The sequence below is a fragment of the Protomyctophum bolini genome, assembly GCF_963924005.1.
Source record: "Protomyctophum bolini genome assembly, chromosome: 3".
NCBI classification, from domain to species: Eukaryota; Metazoa; Chordata; class Actinopteri; order Myctophiformes; family Myctophidae; genus Protomyctophum; species Protomyctophum bolini.
This window is the reverse complement of record NC_137864.1, coordinates 19,770,141-19,795,275: the sequence shown is the minus strand read 5'-3', so window position 1 is coordinate 19,795,275 and position 25,135 is coordinate 19,770,141. Positions and strand designations below refer to the sequence as shown.

The 25,135-nt window shown below is 42.8% G+C and overlaps 1 protein-coding gene and 1 long non-coding RNA gene across 2 annotated transcripts; both read left to right on the top strand.

Annotated features, from left to right (window-relative positions):
• The first annotated feature begins 1,422 nt into the window (after window positions 1–1,422).
• On the top strand, window positions 1,423–6,257 carry LOC308312622. Its single transcript, XR_013963788.1, has 7 exons — window positions 1,423–1,722; window positions 1,883–1,960; window positions 2,371–2,666; window positions 3,085–3,389; window positions 3,606–3,689; window positions 4,130–4,216; window positions 5,357–6,257. It is a non-coding gene; the product is annotated as an uncharacterized lncRNA (long non-coding RNA).
• A 1,455-nt stretch (window positions 6,258–7,712) lies between these two features.
• On the top strand, window positions 7,713–14,287 carry LOC308309501 (uncharacterized protein). The gene is made up of 7 exons (XM_080755378.1): window positions 7,713–7,832; window positions 9,024–9,083; window positions 9,501–9,582; window positions 9,739–9,859; window positions 10,582–10,721; window positions 11,216–11,379; window positions 11,516–14,287. Exons 1-7 carry the CDS (start codon window positions 7,828–7,830, stop codon window positions 12,456–12,458), a joined length of 1,515 nt encoding a protein of 504 aa, XP_080611504.1. The 5' UTR covers window positions 7,713–7,827; the 3' UTR covers window positions 12,459–14,287.
• Window positions 14,288–25,135: the final 10,848 nt, after the last annotated feature.

The following is a 25,135-nucleotide window of genomic DNA, read 5'->3' as shown; positions in this document are numbered from 1 at the left end:
AAAAGCTGGACAAAATCACACAAATCAAGGGATGTCCGACAGTCCGTGTTGGATATTGTCCAACTCCTAATTGCCGATATCAACAGATACGTATATATATATATATATATATATATATATATGCAGGCTTTTTCCAGTGGTGGAAACATAACTCAAACTTTTTACTTAAAAGTAGGCAATACTGCAATATAGAAATACTCCGTTACAATTCAACATGTACTCGAGTAAAGGTACAAAGGTTTTGGTAGAAAATGTACTTAAAATACCAAAAGTAATTATTAATAATTACTCATTATGCAAAATGTCTCATCTAAAATGATCTAATCTCTCATCTCAAGATTTAAAATGTATAAAAATCATTTGAAAATGGCAGATCTACAAGCTCTCATGTGTCTTATTGTATTGTGAGCTTGTAGATGTTTTTAATGTAAAATAATAAATAAAGTAAAATTAAGTTATTAATTTTTAATGCCTTTATCGGCCGATAATATCGGACATCCCTAACAAAAACATATATCAAACGTGTCAATACATTTCAAAGAATGCCACAAGTGGCACTAAAACTTCACCAATAAATAAAGAAACATCCACATGTTCCATAAATTAAATGCCACAAAGGTTTGCCGAAAAAATGAAGAAATTACAAAAAAAAATCTTAAACATCTTCTGCCGTATGTCCATAGAACTTCAGCTCTGTTGCAGCAAGCCAGTACAATGTGTCATTGTCTAGGTCACCTAAGCCACGATCATCATTCGGTGGCCGGTATTTGGGGCAAATGGTCATTACGTGTTCCACAGTCTGTAGTGGATCCTCGCATTCACAGTGGGCACTGTCCGAGATGTCCCACTTCTGCTTTGAGGGTTGTCCACTCCTTGCAGTGGAGGTGCTGGCAAAGAACATATTTGGGGTCCTCAATGTATTCCACTGGTCCCTCTGTCTTGCCTTCACCCAGGATGCCTTGGAGGTGTCAGCTGGTGTTGTGTGGAGCAGTTCCTGGGCCTGTGTGGCAAAGGGGCACAGTGACTTGAGGCACGTGTGCTGTGGCAAAGGTCGCCGTGACTTGGTGTGTGTGTGTGTGTGTGTGTGTGTGTGTGTTGTGGCAAACGGCACCGTGACTTGAGGCATGTGTGCTGTGGTGTCTCTGACGACCTTGTGGAGGAGATGGCTGGGATTCACTCAGCTGTGCCTTCTCAGTGAGGGCCAGCGTGGCTGCTTCTCGTCTGACCTCTGTTGGAGTGATTCCAGCGAGAACAGGCAGGCAGTTTGTTTGGGGTGGCCCATCCGGTGTTGAGGGCAGCATCCAGCTTCTTGACATGAGAGCTACGGCTCCAGACTGGGACACAGTAATCGGGTCGTCTGCATAGCCATACTTCACTGATGTTGTTGCAGGGAGGTCGTGGATGTAGCTGTTAGTGTTGAACAGCAGTTTATTTTCAAATTTTGTTTTTACTGTTTTGTGAAGCAACTTTGGGTACCTTGAAAAGTGCTATATAAATTGTATGTATTATAAAAAAACAGACAGACCCAGCAATTGTCGCCACACAGACATCACAAATTCCTATTGGCAGCAGCAACGATGTGCAAAGCCATTCATAGACTATAACCACCATGTATTCATTCCAGATGCTGCGAGGCTCAACCGGAGCCCCTACAGGTGGACATCTGCAGTTCTCGCTGTCCATGGATGAATCTGCATGGGGGGGCTCTGAAGGCGGCTCAAAGTAAGAAACCACTTAGACTTTTCCATTACTGCGAGTGGTATGGTCGGCTTCTGTTTTAAATGTTCTCTATACATTTTGTGTATGATGTGAAAGGACACAATGTACGTATATCTGGCTCTTGGTCACTTAATTAATCTTTCGTTCTTTCTTTCTTTCTTAGGGTGGATGGGTCGTGGTAGACGTCGTGGAAGGACAGATCCGTTCCAAAGCTTCCCTCCTGGAGGACTTCTGATGAGCTGTGAGTAGGAATATTTCTTGTTGGGATGGATATCTGTTGTACTGTTATGGTACGAAGTATAGCATGGCAGTATGATTCCTCCTAGTGGCACTATTTACTACAGTCATCCAAATGTTTTAAATATTTTATGATAAATCTAAATGACTCTGCACAATAGTTTGAGAGTCAATATCTCATCTGCTTTTAGAAGCACTTGAATAAAAAATGACAAAAGATGTTGAGGTGTTGATGCCTCCTAGTGGCACTGTGGTTGAATGTCTGTCAGCCTTCCAAGCTAATCAAAGTCTTAAAACCCCAGCATCCCTATTCTGGGGGGAGCGTTCAGCAAAAAATAGCAGATCTACAAGCTCACACCGCGTTGCAACGTGTTGTGAGCTTGTAGAGCTAATGCTTTCTTCTTTCTCTCTCAGGATGGAAATGGCAGACGCAGCTGAAGCCTCTAGAGATCTGCAGGTCTGTCCATGGATGGATGGGAGGACGGAGATCTGGGTAGACGTCGCTGGAACGCCACTGCTGGACAGGGTACACGCACACACACACACACATGCACACACAGAGCAAAGCTAATTTGGTGTGTTTTTTTTCTTTTCTTTCTTTGTTAGAATGGAGATATCGATAGACGAGCTGATGTTCCCGGACAGAGATCCGTTCCAAAGCTCCCCCCCCCCCCCCCCCCGGGGGCTTCCTCAGAGGACTCTGATGAGCTGTGAGTAGGAATAGTTATGGCTTGTTTCTGAGGATGGATAACTGCTTTTGTACTGTTATGGCACGAAGAATGGCATCATTTACTACAGTCATCCAAATGTTTTAAATATTTTATGATAAATCTAAATGACTCTGCACAATAGTTTGAGAGTCAATATCTCATCTGCTTTTAGAAGCACTTGAATAAAAAATGACAAAAGATGTTGAGGACTGTACATGTGTTGATGCCTCCTAGTGGCACTGTGGTTGAATGTCTGTCAGCCTTCCAAGCTAATCAAAGTCTTAATGACACTACCACTTCAACTCCAGCATCCCTATTCTGAGGGAGCGTTCAGCAAAAATAGCAGATCTACAAGCTCACACCGCGTTGCAACGTGTTGTGAGCTTGTAGAGCTAATGCTTTCTTCTTTCTCTCTCAGGATGGAAATGGCAGACGCAGCTGGAGCCTCTAGAGATCTGCAGGTCTGTCCATGGATGGATGGGAGGACGGAGATCTGGGTAGACGCTGGAGGACTTCGGACCTGGGCCTGGATGGATGGGAGGACAGAGGACGGAGATCTGGGTAGACGCTGGAGGACTTCGGACCTGGGCCTGGATGGATGGGAGGACGGAGATCTGGGTAGACGCTGGAGGACTTCCGACCTGGGCCTGGATGGATGGGAGGACAGAGGACGTAGACGCTGGAGGACTTCGGAGAGGAACTCAACATATACGAACCGCTTCGGTGAGGAACTCGACAGTACGAACCGCTTTAGGGTTGGGGCTTTTTTATAGGCTTTATAGTAAAAAGCCAATAATCGTCCGTTGCCGATAATCGGTCAATCCCTATTCTTAAACATTACTGTATGTGTATGTTGTGACAGGACACACACCCACACACACAGCAAAGCTAATTTGGGGTGCGTGTGTGTCTGTCTGTCTGTCTTTCGTTCTTTGTTAGAATGGAGATCTCAGCCGATGCCCGAGATCCGAAGCTTTCCTGTTTCCGCTGAGGACTTCTGGGAGGCTCGGATGGAGCTGGAAGGTTCGGTAGACATCACTGGAACCCGTTTAGGCCTGTCGCAATTTGAGGTTTTATAATGGCCGATTTAATTGTTTCTCAAATAAATTACTAGTAACAATTTAATTGCGTCATAACATAACATTCTAAATAAAACTTTGGCTTTTGTAGGCTTTGTAAACAAAAAGCTGCACATGGCATAATTCAACAACTTTATACACTAAAAGAGAAGAAAATTACAAAGTGACACGTTTAGAGCTTGTAGATCGGTTGCTTCCATTATTTCTTTAAAATGTTTGACAATATATGAACATTTTCAACATGGAGAAGATTATGACTAATCTCTAAAAAAGTATCTCAAATACTTGGCGATTAGGTAATTGTGACAGGCCTAAATCCTTCTAGTTGTGTTTTTTTATATCATGTTCTGTAATCAGTTGGGGTTGACTATAGACTTTTTTTAGGAACAAGATCATCATGCCGGTGAAGAGCACGTTTCTAGCCGATGGAGCAACTATTTCTGATCACCTTTGGAGTTACATCACAGCAAGGTAACTATACAACACACGCACACACTATGATCATGACATGACATCAGCTTGTGACTGCAACTTGTTCCTGTTCGCAGATGACTCGGCACTGCTAGTCTCGGACAGGAACAAACTGCAGGTTGAAAAGGCCCTCAGCTCTGAACTCGGTAGAATCTGCACCTGGCTCGCTGATAACAAACTATCTTTACACCTGGGAAAAACTGAATCCATTCTCTTTGGATCTAATAGTAATCTCAGCAAGGCAAATGGCTTCTTGGTTAGAGTTGGTGACAATGTTATCACACGTAAAGATGAAATTACCTACCTAGGTTCCATCCTGGAGGCTAATCTTTCCGGTGATAAAATGGCCACCAACGTAATCAAAAAAGTCAACCAAAGAACAAGATTCCTTTACAGGATCTCCTCACTGGTCAACAAAAACACCTTGAAGACCTTAACAGGAGCCCTCGTACAAGGTTTCTTTGACTATGCATGTACCACAGCACCTCAAAGGCCCTTAAAACTAGGCTCCAGACCTCCCAAAACAAACTGGTCAGGCTCCTACTTGGCCTCACCCCCCGAACCTACCTCACTCCTGCCCACTTTGACAGGCTGGAATGGCTTAGGGTCGACGACAGAGTACAGCATCTTGCAATGGGTCTGGTCCACAAGATTCGATACACCACCAAGATACCCATGTACCTGTCTAGATACTTCCTTTATGTTAACGAAGTCCACACCCACAACACCAGAGGGAGTGCAACGAACCATGTACAACCCAGATTCGGCACAAACAAGGGACTAAATTATTTTCACTCCTATGCCACCAAAATGTGTCATTAAGACATGTGACTCCCTTTTTCCCCTCACTGTATACGTTTATTTTCCCTTTTTACCTCCTTTATGATGAATTCCTGTTCTGTTCTTTGACTATATAGAAGTGTCTTATTTGTACGTCTCTAAATGTTTTGAAGAATTGAACATGGTGGACCCTCTTGTAAACAAATGTAATGCTTAATTGGGTCGTCCACTTGCAGTTAACAGTCTTTGTATTGAGTTTGTGCTTGACATGTCCTGTAATTCTGCAAACTGTTAATAAATATTTCAATCAATATTGTTTTATGAACAAAGTAGTAATGAGCATTTCTTTCTTTTCTTTAGGACGTTGCTGGTCTCCTGTGTGGCTCCATCTGGAGGTCACCAGGGTTCTGAGTCACTCAGATCCTGACTGGTAGTGGTGATATGTAGATGTGATCAATCAGGGCTCTTTGAAAATAATAAACAATAAAATAATAAACCAATATAAATAACTAGATCATAATGTAAATAAATGGATAAAACGAACGATAAAAAAATAGATTATAGTAAATTAAAATGGTAAAATAAATGTAAATTAAAATAGTAAATTAAATTAGTAATACATAAAATAAAATTAGTAATAGCATAGTAATGGATAAAATAAATATAATTAGTAATATAGACAATAATACATAAAATAAATTAAATTATCAATATAGTAATGCATACAATTAGTAATAACAGTAATACATAAAATAAATAAATGCATAAAAAATAAAATTAGTAATAACAGTAATACATAAAACAAATACAATTTGTAATGCATGAAGTAAAATTAGTAATAACATAGTAATACATCAAATAAATACAATTAGTAATATAGTTATACATAAAATTAGTAATAACATAGTAATATATAAAATACAATTAATACATAAAATAAATTCAATTACTTTGTGTTATAGAATGACTTAAAAAAACAAACAAACAAAAATATCAATCACATCTACATATCACAACCAGGCTATATTGCCAGCAGGCAGGTGGACTGTAGACTCACTACAGCTGTCACAATGTGATATACTTTGTTTTGACCCAACTGGCCTCCAAGGAGAGGCGAGCATGGAGCCGGACATCTGATGATACACGAGAGAAGACGCCATAGTCAAAAAAAATTGTAATAAAAGTAATATGTTTTATGTTGATTGTAATTTATGCATGATGCCATATATCTGTAAATATTCATTATTTTCTTGTTAATAAATTATTGCATTTATACCCGGGTGTCCGTTATGTGTCCATTACCCTTAGATCGCGCCGCTGTGGATTTATTTATTTCCCAAATGGTCTAAAAATGAGTTATTTAGCACTTTTACCAATGAATTGGCCTATACACAGACAACGACTGATTAGCCTATTTTGGACGATATGGGTCTTTTCTCTCGAGTCAGTGTGTAGTCTCACTATAGTCTGTGTAGATTACCCGGCGGTGTTGCTGCCCCTCCCGGGAGTCGCGGCTCATGGCTCTTCACAGACGGCACAGAGACAGCAGTCACTCCGCTGAACGTGTCAGTGTTGCTGCAGTGGTGTGAACTGTGAACCGTGCGGGCACTGGTGGTGGTGCTGAGTTCTGACAGCCGATTCACAGCTTCTTCTTCTGAATTACTTTATCTTTGCCTTGGAAAATACATTTTGCGTTTTGCTGTCTCCCAAAACAAACCAGCGCGCGCTACTGTTTGCTACAAAGCGACTGGAAGCGGACGAGCTTTACAGACATACCAATAGTAGCCAATCATATGCTGATTAGGCCAGTTGCTGTATAGCCTATATACCTACCCGATCACCAGGGACCAACAACACACACACACACACACGCACAATAGCCTTCTATATAATGCTGCGCACAATGCCGCACATATATTATATATATTTAAAAAAAATACCCAGCATAATTTTTGGGAAGGCTAAGGGTCGATTCATACTCCTATTTTAGAGCCGAATAAAAGTTGGTTCGGCGCTGTAGAGCCTGCAATTTGACGTCATTTGAGGTTCGGGGGGGCGGGTACCGTCCTAAAGTCGGCTCGGCTCTTCGGTGCTACTGAAAATTTCTGACGAGCCGAAATCATTTCGGCACTACAGCGCCGAAACAGGAGTATGAATCGGCCCTAAGCCTTCCCTAGCCTTATACACACCCGCCGCCTATGGGCACTGTACTGTAGGCATATAATACCTGGCTAGGTGAAAACAAAAGAAACCTGATTAGCATTTGAGTACTTTTAACACCTCTGAACAGCCGGCGGAGAGGTTCACATTTTCGGAATTTTGCGACAGAGTCACAGAGGGTCAATAATTCCCAGAAAATCTGTAATGTTAATATAAAATGTCCACGAAAATCTTCATGGGGGCTAAAAGGGGCTATTTAATTCTTCATGGGGGCTACAGCCCCATAGCCCCCACAGACTCGACGTCGCCCTGGTGGTAGCCTATTTAGTGCTCTTCAAACTGCTGCGCTGGTGTTGTTGTTGAACTGTCTAGAATGAGAACAAGCCCCCCCCCCCCCCCCCCCCCCCCGGGGAATTATTTGATATACTAAATACAGCCGATCTACAACAGCACACAGAGCTTTGCGTGCTTGTAGATCGGCTGTTTTCGGGTTAGGTGCGTGCGACACCGCCGCACGGCGGAGTATAAACGCAGCCAGCCAGCAGCACTGCTGCAGTCTGCAGTAAAGCCAGTCGGACTCACAGAGCAGCACCTTCACACTGCAGTCACTGTCTGTCTGCTCTATACTGTCTGCTGGACCATAAACCTAACGAACTGACTGACTGCACGCCATGATGTGAGTATTGTTGTTTGTATATTTGATGAAGACTGACTGATCATCACTGATTGATTGATGAATGAATGCTGGAGGAAGTTGTTCCGTGTGTGGTTGGTTTGTTGATTTGCTTTTTAAAATACACGCGTCTTTAATGTTTATTATAAAAGTGTGAGAGAGACTATTGATTGCATGTTTTGCTCACCGTTATGCGACGCATGCTGATACTGTCCCCTGATCTGCATTTCATTTTGATCATGACTTTTGCGTCGCCCTTGGCTTGCAGGTATGCGCCTGTTATGCGGGAGATCTTATAGGCTATATACTCACCCTTTAACGTGGTATTTTTTTTATTATAGCTATATAAATGTAAAATGTAATAACCTATATTATAGGCCTATACATTCATCCACAACAACAGTCTCAGACCAATTAAAGCTATACGCTCCCAAGTTCATATTTGCTTATATATGCATTGTCATCCTTCTAACGAATCTTTTTCATTCACTGATCCATAGGCTATTTATAGGCTAGTTTTTATAATGAGGATTTAGTTTGACGTAGGCTAAGTTATAAGTCATAATATATGCTGGTCTAATAAAGAATGGGTAATATTGACTGTCTTCACAATGACCTCAAAATGCCTTTGCTTTTGAAAAAGGATGAGCATGATGATGATGCAGCAGAATAAGTCCTCCTCCCTCCTCTAAACGGATAATGTGTCCCACTTTATCTCTGCAGTACTGGAAACATTACACATCATGCGCCACAGATGCACGCCAACCGCGCACTTTATTTGTCACTTAAAGGACCACTTCACCACTTTTCAACCCATATTCATATAATAGGTCCTCACTAATAATCATACCAATAAACAATCATATCAATAAACAATAGACCTCATATGACATTAAACATCAAAACATTAAACGCCATTGACATTGAAGGGAAAATGGAGGAATGTACGTCATGTAAACGGGCAAATCGGCTAACTAATCACAGGCAACAGGCATTCTGATTGGCCAGTATGAGATGATGCACGATGATGCATGATAAGAGCGACCCTCACTTTACACGGGTGTGATTTTTATGTATTTATTTAACCTTTCTATCTTGTTAATAGTTTGTTCGTCATACAGCTATCAATGCAACAACATGGAGTTATCTGACTGTGTGTGTGTGTGTGTGTGTGTGTGTGTGTGTGTGTTTCAGGGTGATCTTCTCAGCACTGGTGGCATTAGCTCTGGTGGTTTCCACTGAAGGGACCGTAGGGTGAGTTCATCTTTTCCTACCGATGGAGAGACGTTTGCATTTCAGTTGAGAGAAAACGAGAGGTGTTGTTTTTGTCGACTAAAACCAAGACGAAAAATGTTCTCACAAGCTGTTCTCTCAAGCTCACAACGCGTTGTGGGCTTGTAGAACAGCTATTTTCAGCAAGAGAAAAAAACAGTCATTACGACGGCATCAAGGTCCGCCAAAACACATTTTGTTCCACTAAATCAACTGTAGATTTAGTCAACTAAAATCTTATGATATTTAGTCGACTAAAACTAGACTAACACTAAAACATTCCAGGTGACTAAAATATGACTAAAACTAAATGAAAACTATTCAATAGACTATGACTAAAACTAAAATAAAAATGTGTTGCTAAAAACAACACTGTGTCATTTACACTTTCTCATATAGCCCAAGTACCAACGGCAGTTTTTGCAGCGAGTCAAAGGAATGTCTGGAGTATGAACTGATCTGCAAAATGGAAGAATATGAGGTGAGTGACGTGACGTGTGCTTTGATTGTTTCACATGTATCTGACATAGACTACAACACAAACAAGCACTTCCTTTCCTGTGTGTGTGTGTGTGTGTGTGTGTGTGTGTGTGTGTGTGTGTGTGTGTGTGTGCCATGCTTGTGTCTTTCTCCTCAGGTACGACACTACAGTCCCACCCGCTGGGTGTCAACGGATGCTGAAGCCTACTTTATGGGAGTAGGTGCAGCCATGGCGTTCAGGAGACTGTTCCAGTACATCACTGGAGCCAATGATGCTGGTAGGGTGATCTGGTCTGTTACTTAGTTATATTTAGTGGGCCTAATAATTAAATTACCATGGTTGAGTTTGTATCTTATAGGTTTATCATCTGATCAGATGTACGATGATTACGGTCAGTTGACCAAAATGTTGCATTAAAGGTGTAGTGAACACGTTTAGACCATATCTGTGGTCATCATATGGGCATACCTAACAATGGATGCCAAGAAAATGGGAAATTCTCGTTTTTATATCAAAAGTCCATAAAAATAAATATGTAATTACTTCCTTAAATGGAAACGTGCTGCGTGATGACGTGTAGTGTTACACATCAATAAAAGCCAATAAAGATGAAGCTCACCCTTTTGATTCCCATTTAGACATCCTCCAAACACAGCTGCTACTGAAATCCTCCGTTTTTAATCCAATTCAAGATGACATCCAGACAGTGTATTACTCATTTTCAACGTAATCATCACGCTAAAATATGTATATAGTTTGTGTACAGGTTAGGAAAAAAATCCCCTGGCTTTCTTGCTGTCTCTCTGTCACTTTGTAAACAAACCACTCTGCATATGCATATGCGTGGACCTACGGGCCCATAAATAAAATGCCCAAAAAAGCCATTTCACTACACCTTTAAAACCTTCTCTCTCTCTCTCTCTCTCTCTCTCTCTCTCTCTCTCTCTCTCTCTCTCTCTCTTCCCCCCCCCCTCCCTACAATACATGCCTGATTGGCAGGTGTCCAGATGGAGATGACCGCTCCAGTGCTGGTGAAGATTCCCGAGGAGACCAAGCTGTGGGAACCAGCGGTCTACACGCTCAGCTTCCCACTGCCGTCAGCCTATCAACACCAACCTCCCTCACCCACCAATGACAAGGTCAGCCTATCAACACCCACCTCCCTCACCCACCAATGACAAGGTGGGCCTGAGCTGGCATTCTGCTGCTCCTACACAGGACAATACAATGTCAGCAGAGCATATATCCACTGTACAAATCATCCATCCATCTTCAACCGCTTATCCGTAGTCGGGTCGCGGGGACAACAGCTCCACCAGAGAGCTCCAGACATTCCTCTCCAGAGCAACAATAGTAACGTGTGTGTGTGTGTGTGTGCGTGCGTGCGTGCTAACAATTTAATTTAACAAATTGTTATTCTGGTATTTCTGCATTTAAGATTAGACTTGAGTAAGAGTAGCCTATAACATTTAGAGTAATTGTATTTAGGCGTCTACAGTTAAATGTAAGTATACTTAGGCATTGATTATACTTTATAACTTTTCAACATTGTATGATCTTTAGAGTGGGTTTTGCCTGTGGGTGTGTCTGTGTGTGTGAGTCTAAACGCTGCCCTCCTCGTCTCTCCTCCCAGCTCTACTTCACAGAGATGCCAGGCATGGACGTTTACGTGAGGAGCTACGGAGGCTGGATGCTGTCCATCACCTCCAGGCTACACACACACCTGCTGACCAAGGAGCTGAGCCGAGTGCAGGCTTCCTACAACCACACCTTCCACTATGGCGTTGGCTACGACAGGTATATACTGTACAAAGTGTACATGAATAATGTCCACTGCACACGCTACAAAATACATAATTTATTAATTAAACAGAAACACACAAGCGTGACCTCACTAAGTTGCGTGTGCGTGTGTGTGTGTGCGTTTGTGTAGTCCCCTGAAGCTGGTGAACAGGCACAACGAGGTGTGGTACGTTGCCGAGGGGCAGCCTGTGTGCACGGACCCCCAGGAGCCCACCCCCGCTCACACCACCACGCCCACACCCACGCTGGGCGATTCTTCTACGCCTGACGCGCCGCACGACACTCCACCCCACACCCTGTCTGACTCTCCACCCCACACCCTGTCTGACTCTCCACCCCACACCCTGTCTGACTCTCCACCCCACACCCTGTCTGACTCTCCACCCCACACCCTGTCTGACTCTCCACCCCACACCCTGTCTGACTCTCCACCCCACACCCTGTCTGACTCTCCACCCCACGCCCTTTCTGACGACGCGCCCTTGACCTCGGTCATGCCCTCCAACCTGTCTTCCGTGGCACCACCGTCCAACCTTTCTTCTTCTTCTTCAGTCGCGCCTTCCAACGTGTCCTCCTCAGCCGCGCCGTCGTCCAACAACCTGTCCTCGGTCGTCATGCCTGCCAACCTCTCGCTCATGCCCTCCTCCTCCTCCAACCTATCTTCCGTCACGCCATCCGACGACCTGCCCTCCCCGGTCACGCCGCTCGACGGCGACCTGTCGTCCTCCTCAGCCATGCCATCCAACGTCTCCTCAGACACGCACACGCTCTCTTCCTCTTCCGTGCAGTCTCCCTCGAGTGCACCCTCCTCCTCCTCTCTCTCACCGTCCCACGACGCACCCAGCAGCAGCAGCACCCCGTCCCACTTGCCAGAGGAAGCCTCCTCCTCGTTCAGCGAGCCCCCAATGTTCGCCCATCAGGTGGTCTCGGCGGTGGACCCCACCACGTCCAATTACACCAGCAGCAGCGATGATGTCTCCTCCTCCTCTCTGGAGCCCCACGCTGCTGATGCTGAGCTCTGGAACAACACGGTGCACGCCGGCTCTCCGGAAACACAAGCTGACAGTCAGTAGAACGTAAACCTGTCACCTTTGTTTTAGCCATTTAGTTATCAGGTGATCGAAAATGAAGTCTATAGATATAAAGTATCGTTGATGAACGAGAGAGAGATAGATCGATCGATCTGCAGTGGCGTGCACAGATAGACACTAGGTGGTGCTAAAGCACCTGCCCTTTTGCCCTCTGGACAGCAATGTGCCCTTTTTTTAAAGTTCGTTTTTTGGTACAGTACAGTACAGTTCATTTTATTTTTGTTTTGTACAGCGTACACTAGTATGTGTCACATGGTGACATCGATCAATTCTGGATTAAAAGCTTCTATAATATATTATTTATGCCCTCAAAATCTATATAAATGTCACACACTATTAAGGCAGAATGGTGGTTCCACGTGCTGTACAAGCCACGGACCGGTGCCCTTTTTTTTCACTTGAGCACTAGCTGCCCCTCAGAATGTCTGTGCGTGCACGCCACTGGAGATCTGTGACAGAATGGATAAACGAAGGAGCATGTGTGTGTTTGTTTGTTTGTTAAAGAGTGAGGAAGGTGAACGTGGCTTGAACTCCCTATTATTGTCTTCCCTGTATGGATGGATGGATGTCCTGGTATCCCAGTTTGGCAATGTCTCTCTGTATTCATGTGTATTATGACACCTCCCCCCCCTAGTGGCACTTTGTTATGCAACTATACATGCTATTATGTCTGCTAATCTGCTAATCTATCTACCAACCCCGTTAGCTCATGTGTATTAAAACCCCTGTACTCTCATGTCAGCCACAACAGAATGAAATGGTACTGCTATCCAACAGTATCATAGTAATACTTAAAATCATAAGCTTTATATGTAAGAATAATGTGTTAGAGATTATTAGTCTCTTAATTCCTCAGACACAGTTTGAAACAAAGTTAACAGATTCTTGGCCTATTTTTCCCTCTGACCGTCCGTCTGTCTGTCCGAGCGACTAACTACGTACCAGTTCAGAATTCGCCCTTCACTAAATCCTTCCCCAACCCATCGTTGTCCACTAGGCACGTTAGCAGCGAAGAAAGCTTGACCTGCATAGCAACCGTTGCTAAACTATTTGGATTGGCATTGGACAATCACTTTTTGGGGTGGGATTTGGTGAAGGGCTAATCCACAACCTCCAACTGAAACCTAACCTCCCAGAGATTGGGATTGGTCACTTTAAATCTGTGATAGGTGGGCTAAAACCACTCAGTGTTTCGCTTTGTCTCAGGCATTAGTGAGAATTAAGCCTTAATTTATTCTCCGTAGTCCGACAGTGTTGCTTGCTGAAAAGAACATCTTTTAATTTCAAGATAACAATGGCCTTGCGATGCATTGAAAATCGGTTCTTGTCAGCAAGCGACACCATTGTGCAATGGAGTACAAATTCAGTTTAAGAGTTTAGGCATATTAATGTTCATTTATTCATCCATTTAGCTTTAGTGACTGAAAGAGACTCCATATAGAAACTTAAATGTTGATAATGGGACCCCTACAAACTAAACAAGCAGTACAAGTTTTATTGGAAGTCTGTACATAATTTATTAACATTTACACAAAACACAGTGTTATAACAATCTCTCTTCTGATATCCATTTTCTTTTTAGAGTAGCCAATTATTTCCCGGCCTATTTCTCCAAATGTAGTCGTTGCGCTAATTCCAGAATTCCCCACATGTTTCTGTATGTAGTCTTGTTGTCACTGCTGACCCCTACCTACTGCTGCCTGCCTCATCTGTCAGTGAGGAGCCCCCACCGGGAGGACGTGTAGTATGTGAAGGAACAAACTGCTCCTCACGGCCCGGCCTGGTTATAGGAGTCGCTGGTGCAGCGACAAAAGATCATTGCGAACGCAGTGAGCACTTACTATGAGACCTAGCAGATCATGTCTGTCTGTGTGTCTGTCTGTGTGTGTCCCCTTTGTGCCCATATATGGAGCTGAGTGATTTGTGAATCACTCAGCTCCATATATGGGCACAAAAGGGGCCAGGTCCACATATACAGTAACAGCGGGACAGACACACAGACAGACAGACAGACAGACAGACATGCACACACACAAGCTGCGTTCGCTTCACGCGTTTGCGCGTCCTACTTGTATTAGTTGAGGAGCTTAGGGATATTTTGCGCTAATTCGTCTAAAAGCGCCAATTTTTGCACAGATGTTGCCCAGGGCATGCTATAGGGCGCCCGTGCCGGTGACCTTCGTGGTCGCCACAGCGGCCAAATCCATATGGCCACCATTACCAGCCTATATAAGGCAAAAATGTCATCCTTTATGTAGCATCTGACATGTGTCAAACTAGGGGGTTTTCATGATCCTGAATTCATTCCAGGCATTAGGTTTGCACGAAAAAACACTCCTTGGGCTAAAAATGGCATCACAAATGTGTGGCTATGGTCGAATTTAGCCCAAGGAGTTTTTTTTTGTGTGCAAAACTAATGCTTGGAATGGATTCAGGATCATGAAAACCCCCTAGTTTGACACGTCACATGCTCTAGACAAATCATTATGCGCTTGGAAAAATGTGCAAATGTGCTTTTAGACAAATTAGCGTGGAATGTCCCTTATCTCTCCCTATGCTCCTCCACTATATGGATGAATGTCCCTTATCTCTCCCTATGCTCCTCCACTATATGGATGAATGTCCCTTATCTCTCCCTATGCTCCTCCACTATATGGATGAATGTCCCTTATCTCTCCCTATGCTCCTCCACTATATGGATGAATGTCCCTTATCTCTCCCTATGCTCCTCCACTATATGGATGAATGTCCCTTATCTCTCCCTATGCTCCTCCACTATATGGATGAATGTCCCTTATCTCTCCCTATGCTCCTCCACTATATGGATGAATGTCCCTTATCTCTCCCTATGCTCCTCCACTATATGGATGAATGTCCCTTATCTCTCCCTATGCTCCTCCACTATATGGATGAATGTCCCTTATCTCTCCCTATGCTCCTCCACTATATGGATGCTATCAAACCCTATAGTCTCTGTGATGGTGGACAACGAGCGCTAACGGCGTTAGAACAGATACCGTATGTTGGTCATCTTATAACGCTGCTGCTGCCATCAATAGTTGTCCAGAGGAATCTAAATAATTATTCATTTTATGTTGTCTTGATTAACATAATATTAATCATCGTCGGTTTAATTATATGTCATTGATTGTGAAATGTAGATATCAGAACTGTTGGAGCAGCCCTCACCTCGAGCAGATTCTTAACAAGAACCTATACTTTATAAAACATATTTTGGTTTTATTTGATGCGTTTTTCTCAAATCTCTTGTTTCCTTGACACTATTTTATTGAAATTATTGTTACATTTAAGTGCCTGTGATAACCTACACCATTGTCTAATATATAGATATATCATGCAACATGTCAAACATGTCTCAATGTAAAAATAATTACTAAGTATATGCTATGTTATTAATTGTGATCAATGGTGTAGCTCGTCCTTAAATAGCAGTCCACCAACAAAACACACGTGCACACATGCACATGCACGCACACAAACACACATCCATATCCATAAAACAAAAATGTATTTGTGTTTTTGTTATATTCTGTTAAGCTCTTCTTACCCTCCGTTATACATTCCATGTTCATGTCCAAATTCTACTCTGTTCACATATTATCCTGAGCTTTAATCTAAATCTGACTGAAAGTGTAATTTGTTTTACACGATTTACATGATTTACATTATTATTTATTTATTTATTTATTTATTTATATAGTTTTGTTTCTCTGGCAAAACAGTCATTATAGAATCAAGAAAGGAACACTAAAATTATAATGTAGTGCTCTCTCTGAGCCAGTATTTAATATACTGTACATATAGTACATAAATACAAAGACAATCTAAAATGGATCTCTAGAGTGCAATACGCATCTCGCTACCTGTCTCTCACAGACCAATTTACATGCAGCAGTGGTTCCCAAACTGTTTCATGTCAAGGACCCCCAAAATGATTAGCTCAAATAGCCCGCGGACCCCCATTTGAAAATACATGCCAAGGACCCCCATAAAAGGAGACTTTTACGGCTCTAGGCCCCCCGGTTTGACCTGAATTATAGGCATTTCTATCTCTAGGACCCTAATACATATTGTAAGTTAATTTAACTCTTGAGTGTGTACAAATGGAACCAAATGGACCATTAGGGTCCATTTGGTTTGTACACACTCTGAGTTACAGACCCATATGGGTCCATTTGGTTCCGAACTATCATTTATCATCTGGAGCTTTGGGAACCACTGACATACGGTATACATGGTAGGGTTGCCCCAAAGATCCCACCTTGACCTTAACCAAAACCATGACAAACCGACGTTTCAACAAGTTATATTGTCTAACAACACAGAGATTCTCTATATGCATCTCTGAGCTACATGTTCTGAGGAAAGTGCAATAAAAAATACCATCTGAAAACTGCTGTTGAGAACATTGTCTATCAGCTAAATAAACCAAGAATGGGGAAATATGTCCACAGTTTAACTTGTTACTTTCCTGTACAGTGCATATTATTTTCAAGAATCAAATATTCCCCACAGTACAGCTGTACAAGGTGGGACCCCGGACCCCACTTTGGGAACCACTGGTTTAAAGGAGAGAGTCAAATCTTCACCCTCAGCACTGGAGTGTTTATTCTTCTTGATACTGGTAAGTTGCTTTCCATTGATTCAGGTTTCAGGTTAAGATTCAGGTTAATTAGTTGCTGCATGGATACTGGAGGGTACTACTCTCTGTTCAGACCAGCTGTGCGGTGTAGACTATACTCTCAGGTAGGCTACACCGCACAGCTGGTCTGAACAGACTGCGCATGACAAATGACATCACTGCGTCAAAATATACAGTGCTGTCTGCTCCACATCCACTTGGCAATGTTTTTCTTTTATCAATTGGAATTTGGAATACCATTGCGTCTATTATTGGTAGATGGAGCTTCTGCCGTATGTTTTATTTTTATTTTACCACGGTTTCAACAAATAAAATGCCTTCCTCAGAGTATGACGGGCCTGCTTGCATTTATAGACACTGGGACAATGGTGTCAGGGGTGTCCGAGCTGGTTGCTGTTGTTGACAATGTAGCCTATATACAAAAGTGCAGAAACAACATGCAACAGGTTATTAAATATAATATACATTTGAATTTATTTTCTTAACATAACCACGTTCAATTGGGTCTGCTCTCAGATTTAATTTGGGGCATCAGGGTAAAGCGTGATGCTGATAATGGTGTTTGGTATAACAAAATACATACATAAATGGATGCACATGGGATGATGGGACGTATCCTCAGTGATGTATCCCAAGGTCATCGGGGTTTCGGGTCTCCCAACATCATACCCCTCACTCAGGTGACCCAGCCGGGGTGATCAAGTCCCGACTTACGTCCCAGTAGCTACCCTCGATAAGTCCCATTTAGGGAAAAACCAGGGCCACACAATCTGTTCCTCCTGAACTACTCTGCCGGGACTGGGAGGTACCATTCTGGCGCATGGAAGGACTCTGTGGGTTGACTCCTGTCCGTGCCCCTCCTACGTCTCACCAGGTCCACTCCTGCTCTCACCAGGTCAGGCCCTGTGCGTTGCACCAGACTCCCAGCACCAGGCACTTTATTCAGGAATGGTGGATCCTCCTCGAGCCGCAACGGTTCAGCAGGCTCCACCTTGCCCGTGGTGGTGCCGCAGGCTCCGCTTGAAGCTTGAATGGCCCTCCTAAAGGCCTCACCGTGGGTTTGTTGGGCTTCTTCCACACGGAAGACATAGGCTGGGGCGCCAGCCCATAGGCTACTGCTCCCGGGTGCCGTCTAATTTGGTATATGGATCTGAATATATGAGTCAACATCCTCACTGTTTCATAAGGGGATATATATATATATATATATATATATATATATATATATATATATATATATATATATATATATGTATGCGCCTATACTTGTTCAACATGGTGGAAAACGATTTGATAAAGAACATGAGAGAATGTATTGATAAGATCTGCTGCTATATGCTGCCTTCTGGTGGTTAATGTTGGTCAATGCAACATAAAGTCATGTGTGGACTATTTCTTGATAGACCAGTGTACTTGTAATTGCAAAAACAGCATTACCATTTAGTTTTAGTATCACAACTACCTACATATTGAGAGGATCAGCACTGGCAAGCTCGAACTTGCCAGTGTTTGTGTGTGTGTGTGTGTGTGTGTGTGTGTGTGTGTGTGTGTGTGTGTGTGTGTGTGTGTGTGTGTATTTTCTGAGTGTTTGTCCAGTAATGGGTCTCTCCTTCTCTCCAGGTCTTTAATATACTTTAATAGAAAATACATTTCAGGTGTGTTGCAAAATTTCATCCAATCAGGAGTAAGAGTAGGCCTACCCATTTATCAGCTTCAACTTTACTCTATGGCTCTGGTTTATCCTATATCCTGTGTGAGTTCTCTATCCTGATTGGATACAATTTGTATCCCGACCTGAGAAATGTTTTTTCTTTATACCAGAGCAATAGAGTAAGACAGAGTTCACTGTATGGGGCCAGGCTCTTACTACATAAGACTTCTATTGAAGTCCATGGGTTCGCGCCAGTACATGAACCATGTGACCAGGCTGTTTTCTGCCCCCTCAATGTTGTAACTCTGTCTTACTCTATGGCTCTGGTTTATCCTATATCCTGTGTGAGTTCTCTCTCCTGATTGGATACAATTTGTATCCCGACCTGAGAAATGCTTTTTCTGTTTACTAAAGAGCTTTACTCTGCCTTTTTAAACTCAGTAAAAATTGACCCAAATGGAGTAATTTCATTTTGTGTTTGGCGTTTTCAACCGAGAAGAAAAGGCCATGTGGACACGGGACCTAAAAACTCACATCTCTCACATGGTTAAAGTGTTAGTTCAGATTTTTGGACATAAAGCTGTAGGAAATACTTTCCATTAATATAGTGGTTGCAAAGGTATTAATTGATTGCCTGAGTCCCGTGGTGGGAGTTCTGCTCTGGTTTTGGTGAATATGAAGTAGTTCCGGTCATTTGGTGGGGGGCACTGCAGGGGGACACTCATTAAAAATAAATAAATCCACAAAACTAGCGTCATTTGTATAGTTGACCTACCATATAGAGTAACGTTCGTTCAACTTTGACCCCTCTGTCTTATATGGAACTTTGGTTTTGTGCTGGTCGTAGTGATACTGGACACAAATAGTTCCATGTGACAGAGGGGTCAAAGTTGAACGAAAGTGGCGCTATATGGTAGAAATGCGTTAATGCAAATCTGAACTATAGCCTTTAGTTTAAAACCACCTCATGCAGGCGGTGTGCATGCCTTGTTCATCATTCTGATGGCAACCATCCATCCATCCATCCATCTTCAACCGTTTATCCGTAGTCTGGTCGCGGGGGCAACAGCTCCACCAGATTTTACAAGTAGAGACCTTTCATAAATCAGGTATTTGATACCGAGGTAGAGCTTGCCCAGCCATTGTCACAGTAACGGTGTTGATTTTGGCAGCTAATTTAAATTTTAGTTTGTCATAGTCTCTTGATTAGTTTAAATTTAGTTGTAGTCACATTTTAATCACCTGGAATCTTTTAGTGTTAGTCTAGCTTTAGTCGACTAAATGTCCTAAGATTTTAGTCTACTAAATCTACAGTTGATTTAGTCGACTAAAATGTGTTTTGGCGTTGGCGGGCCTTGATGCCGTCGGAATGGTTGATTTTACACTTGCTGAAAATAGACGATCTATAAGCTCACAACGCATCGCAGCGTGGCACATTGTGAGCTTGTAGATCGGCTATTTTCAGCATGCAACCAACCAAGTGTAAAATGACTTGTCTTTTAGGCCTACTTATACTGAATCTCTTGTCCACTGGTACCTTCCTAACATTTAATTAAGGGACTAAGAAGTCAAGATGTGACTTTGGTCACTTATTGTTTTTGTGGGGTTTTTTTCTTATTATTCTTCTCCTTCTCCTTCCGCCAAAAAGTGCAGTTCTGACGTTTTTAATTATATGAAAAACAGTTAAAATGTATCTCCTCCCAGGATCATTGATCAAAATGCACAAAATGGTCTACACGTGAACTTTGGACCTATACGGACAAATAATCGTAGTACATTTATTTTAAGTCAAAAAATGAAGTTATGAGCCAATGAAAATTGCTGTTTTGTCCCTAATAGCACTGAAAGCATACAAAGGGAAGTTTGTACGTGAAAACACACTGTAGTAATGGATAGACCAGGACAGTTGTTACCAAAAATACTCAATGATGTTGTTGAGAATGAGGCAACTGACTGTGTCTGCATAGCTCAGTCGGTAGAGCTCTCACCTTTGGACCACAGGGTCACTGGTTCAAATCCAGGTAGTGACAACTCTTCTTATTTATGCATATTGTTCTGTTTGCGTATTGTCTTCTTTCTTGGTCCCGCCTTATCGCTGCTTGCAGCTATATTTCTGGTTTGTATTTGTTGACAAAAGAGTCAGTATATTTAGTTTTAGTCATCGTAGCTTATAGTTTTCTTTTAGTTTCCATTTAGTTTTCTTCAGTGAAAAAAGCTTGTCGACAAACACTTTTCGTCATTTCGTAATTTCGACGAAATCAACACTGCACAGTAACGCCACCTGTTGGCAAATTGTGGCTGATGGGGCACACACACACACACACACATGCACACACACAGCGGCAGAGGAAACCATGCATGCAAGGCACCAACCTTCTCGTCGGCAGCAGTATTAGGGGTTCAGTGCCTTGCTCAAGGACACTTCGACAGAAACTCAGGTTGAGCCTTCAATCGAACCGGGAATCTGCAGTTTCCCAAGTAGCCGCTCTTATACCTTGTGAGCCACTGTCAGCCACACACACACACATGCCCGCGTGTGTCTGTGTTTGATGGCTCCATGTTTTTGGCATTTTTCTATATTATTATTATACCTTTCTGCTTATATCAAATGCACAACATTTTGGGTTTGTGCAAGCTCGGTCGCTCTCTCTCTCTGTGTGTGTGTGTGTGTGTGTGTGTGAGAGAAACAGAGAGCAAGGCTGAGCATGAGTTTATGGGATGGGTAGATGAAACTGGCTCTCTCTTTGCCTGCCTCTCTCCCCTGTGATAGTCCACAGACCAGATGCCCACTTTGGTACTGATGCTTGACATTGCCAGGGCAATGTTATACGCTAGGCATAGGGGGCACGCGCGTACACACACACACACACACACACACACACACACACACACACACACACACGCTCACACAGGGAAGAGAAGAGAAGAGGCTGTAAAAGATCACTCTTCCATCTGTCCATCTCACTGCTACTCTGGTGCATAGGAAGAGGGGTGGACACATTCAGTAGGCCAGTAAGATTTGTAATCTTTTGGCGCCCCCTATCATTTTCTGAAATGTCGCTGCCAACAGTTACATCAAAATGAATATGGCGTTAATGAGAAACAGCTCTTGCTCTGTCTCACTCTCTCTCGGATTCAGCCGAGGGCCCAAAAAAAAGACCCTATGTCTTTATCCCTTACTTTTTAGCTTTTAATCCTTAATTTTCACTTAATTCAATACTAAATTACATTTAAGCATGGATCAATATTTCGGTGCCTTGGAGTTATGGACACTTCCCCCTTTTGCAAACAGATCATATTTTATTTTTTCCTGGGGTTTTTATGTGTGTTGGACACTGCAGCGCTCACTCACTTCCTGCGGGACTACATGTTGTCTCAGTAAGACAGCCCTCCCCCTATCCACAAGGAGGAGCAGTGCACCAAAGCATTATGGGAATTGTAGTCCAGGAAAAAAGCGAACCCAGTGTCCAAACACTATGCCTATTTGCTTAGACACTATGATGTAAAATTCCCCATTCATTGTCAATGGGAATGTAATGTTTGTGTAGAACGGAAATCAACACTAGCGCCCATCAAAAACAGGAGGATTTTTGTTTTGATCTATTTTTCCCTATTATAAATTTATAATTAATAATAATTGTATAGTAATACAGACAAGCACTTGGAATTGTAGGAGTTGAGGCATAGAAAGGAATATTCCATCCACACTCTGTAGTAGTCTTAGGAAAGTTGTTGAGGCATTTCAGTTTATTTAATTTGGACGGATGCTACAGTATGCCGAAAGGTAGCCGTTTGAAGTAATAATTAGCACCAGAGTCAAATGGTGAGGATGAGAACATCTGCACAAATTGGTGTCGTTAAGTCGTGCATGGAAACAGTTTGTGTCGCGTGTGATTTCACCCCAGAAGATATAGGCTGATGCACCGTGTTGGAAATTAGTGTAGTCGAGAGAGAGAAGAGAGACACAGACAGAACCAGACAGACAGACAGACAGACAGATGTTATCTTGGACCGTTTCCAAAGCAGGAGGACCAAAGCGAGCCCGAGTTCCTGCTGTAGCAGTGAGGAACAAACTGTATTGCTTTGGAGGCGAATATAATACAAAGGCCTCATGGAACTACATGGAACAGATGGATGTCCGTGTCTTCAACACAGTGTCTTTATTCTGGAAGAAGTTACCTCCAGGGAAACCTGGATACAATCATCTAGAGGTTCCATCCAGGCGCAGAGGCCACACAGCTGTGTTGGTTGAAGATGCAGTCTACATCTTGGGAGGGTACACTTGTACTCCTGTGCTTTATGCATTTGATGTCGACGCCCACAGATGGTTCAAACCCAGTGTTTCTGGGACTGGTCCAGAGAAGACTAGGTCCAACCACTCAGCCTGTGTGTTGGAGAAGCTCATGTTTATCTATGGAGGTCGTGCCGATCCGTGGCCGATCCGTGTCACTTACAATGACATGTACAAGTTGGACACCAGCACAATGGTCTGGTCTTTAATTAACACCAGAGGAACTCCATCACATGCTTCATATGGTCACACTTCCACCACCATCGGAACAAAGCTGTTTGTATTTGGGGGCCGAGGGGGGCACTACAACAGCATCAGTGTGTTTGACACAGAGACCAACACTTGGCTGAACACTCCTTCTGTAAAACTTCTACCAGAAAGACTCTGGTTGCAGCATTCAGCATTTACCTACAATGGAGAGCTGTACATATATGGTGGCTTCAATCACCATATGGTTTATGATAAGCTGGGGAATGATCTGTGGAAATTCAGTCCAGAGACCTTATCCTGGAAGAAGGTTGAACCCAAGAGGAAAGGACCATGTCCAATGTATGGTATGAGCAGCAGTTGCATTGTGGGAGATCGTATCATCCTCTTTGGAGCAAGGATGGGAAAATTAACTATCTCGGATGATGTGATCATCTTAGACTTGAGTCCTAGTCTGAAGACGTTATGTAAGCTAGTAGTTATTCAGTACTATCTGGACCAATCAGAACTCACACACAACATCAGGTGGGAATTGGCAACCATGACGGGTAAAGGGTAAAAGAAAACCCACACTTGTGTGAAGTGAGGGGCGCTCTTATCATTATACATCATCATGGATCATCTCATGAACAATTTATTTTGTTTTGGTTAAATGTATGTCATATTTGGCGGACATTTGACCTAATTTCTCCTTTCATTGTCAATGGCAAATATTGAGACGTGTGGGGACTAAAGCTGTATAATATGACGTCTACATATGACGTACATTTTCCCTTTCATTGTCAATGGCATTTAATGTTTGTGTTGCCACAAACTTACGTCATATTTGGCGGACATTTTACTTAATTTCTCCTTCCATTGTCTATGGCAAATATGAGACGCGTGGGGACAAGATGGTGTAAATTTTCCCTTCATTGTCAATGTCATTTAACGTTTGTGCTCCCCAAAAACCTTTTTTACCAGAGTGGGGGAAATAGACACTTCACTTCCTTCCTGGACTACAAAGTCACACCTCCATGCAACCTCCCCCCTCTCCACAAGGAGGGAGAGTGCCCTAAAGCAAACCCTAGTCAAACACAGAGACTTCATTATTTTTCTGGACATACAGGCAGGGTGCAAATTTCAAATCTACTACAAATACTAACATTGAGTGACTGCAGTTTCTTCGTCCCTTTAAGCACCCAGCTCCACTCCCTCCCCCTCCTACCCAACGGTGCTTTGGCTCCCTCTGCTGGCCACTGCCTTGTGTAGCATCAGAGCTTCATGGATACATCTGCTCAACCTCTTCTCCAGCTTGATGGCTCCTAATCCCCAGGCAGTTTGATGCTAGCTGCTTTTGTAGATACCTGTGGGTTTCTAGACCATTTCATATCAAATGGTTGCTTAGTTATTAGTAACTTCTTGGTAATATTGCATGGAATTGGATGAACTTGATAGTGACATTTTGCTTGTACTCCACCCAAAACAGTTATTTAACTCTCTAAAGTTTCTAAACAATTATTTATTCATCCATTCTTTCTGTAAGAAATGCCATTCTTGCATGATTTGACATATCATTTCAACATCATAACCAGTTGCTTCCATTCTGGCCCATACTGTATACTACTGTATACCTCTCTAGATCGATCCAGCACAGAACAGAGCATGTACTTCTGTTATCCTATGTCATTTACCAAATCAAGATTATGTGATCTTCTTGTCCTGCCTTTGTTTGAGTTCCTGCACTTGGGTTAACGCCTGCAAACCGTGACACCTCGTTAATGTTCATGATAAAATGGCTGTGGGGAGTTCCAGAGTCATCATCAATGGGGAATCCAAGTTAATTGTAGGCTTTCTATTACTGAAAA

Coding starts and splice junctions, on each gene's coding strand:
- LOC308309501 (XM_080755378.1), top strand. Junction 9,084..9,500: donor TCCACTGAAGGGACCGTAGG/GTGAGTTCATCT, acceptor TTTCTCATATAG/CCCAAGTACCAACGGCAGTT. Junction 9,583..9,738: donor GCAAAATGGAAGAATATGAG/GTGAGTGACGTG, acceptor CTTTCTCCTCAG/GTACGACACTACAGTCCCAC.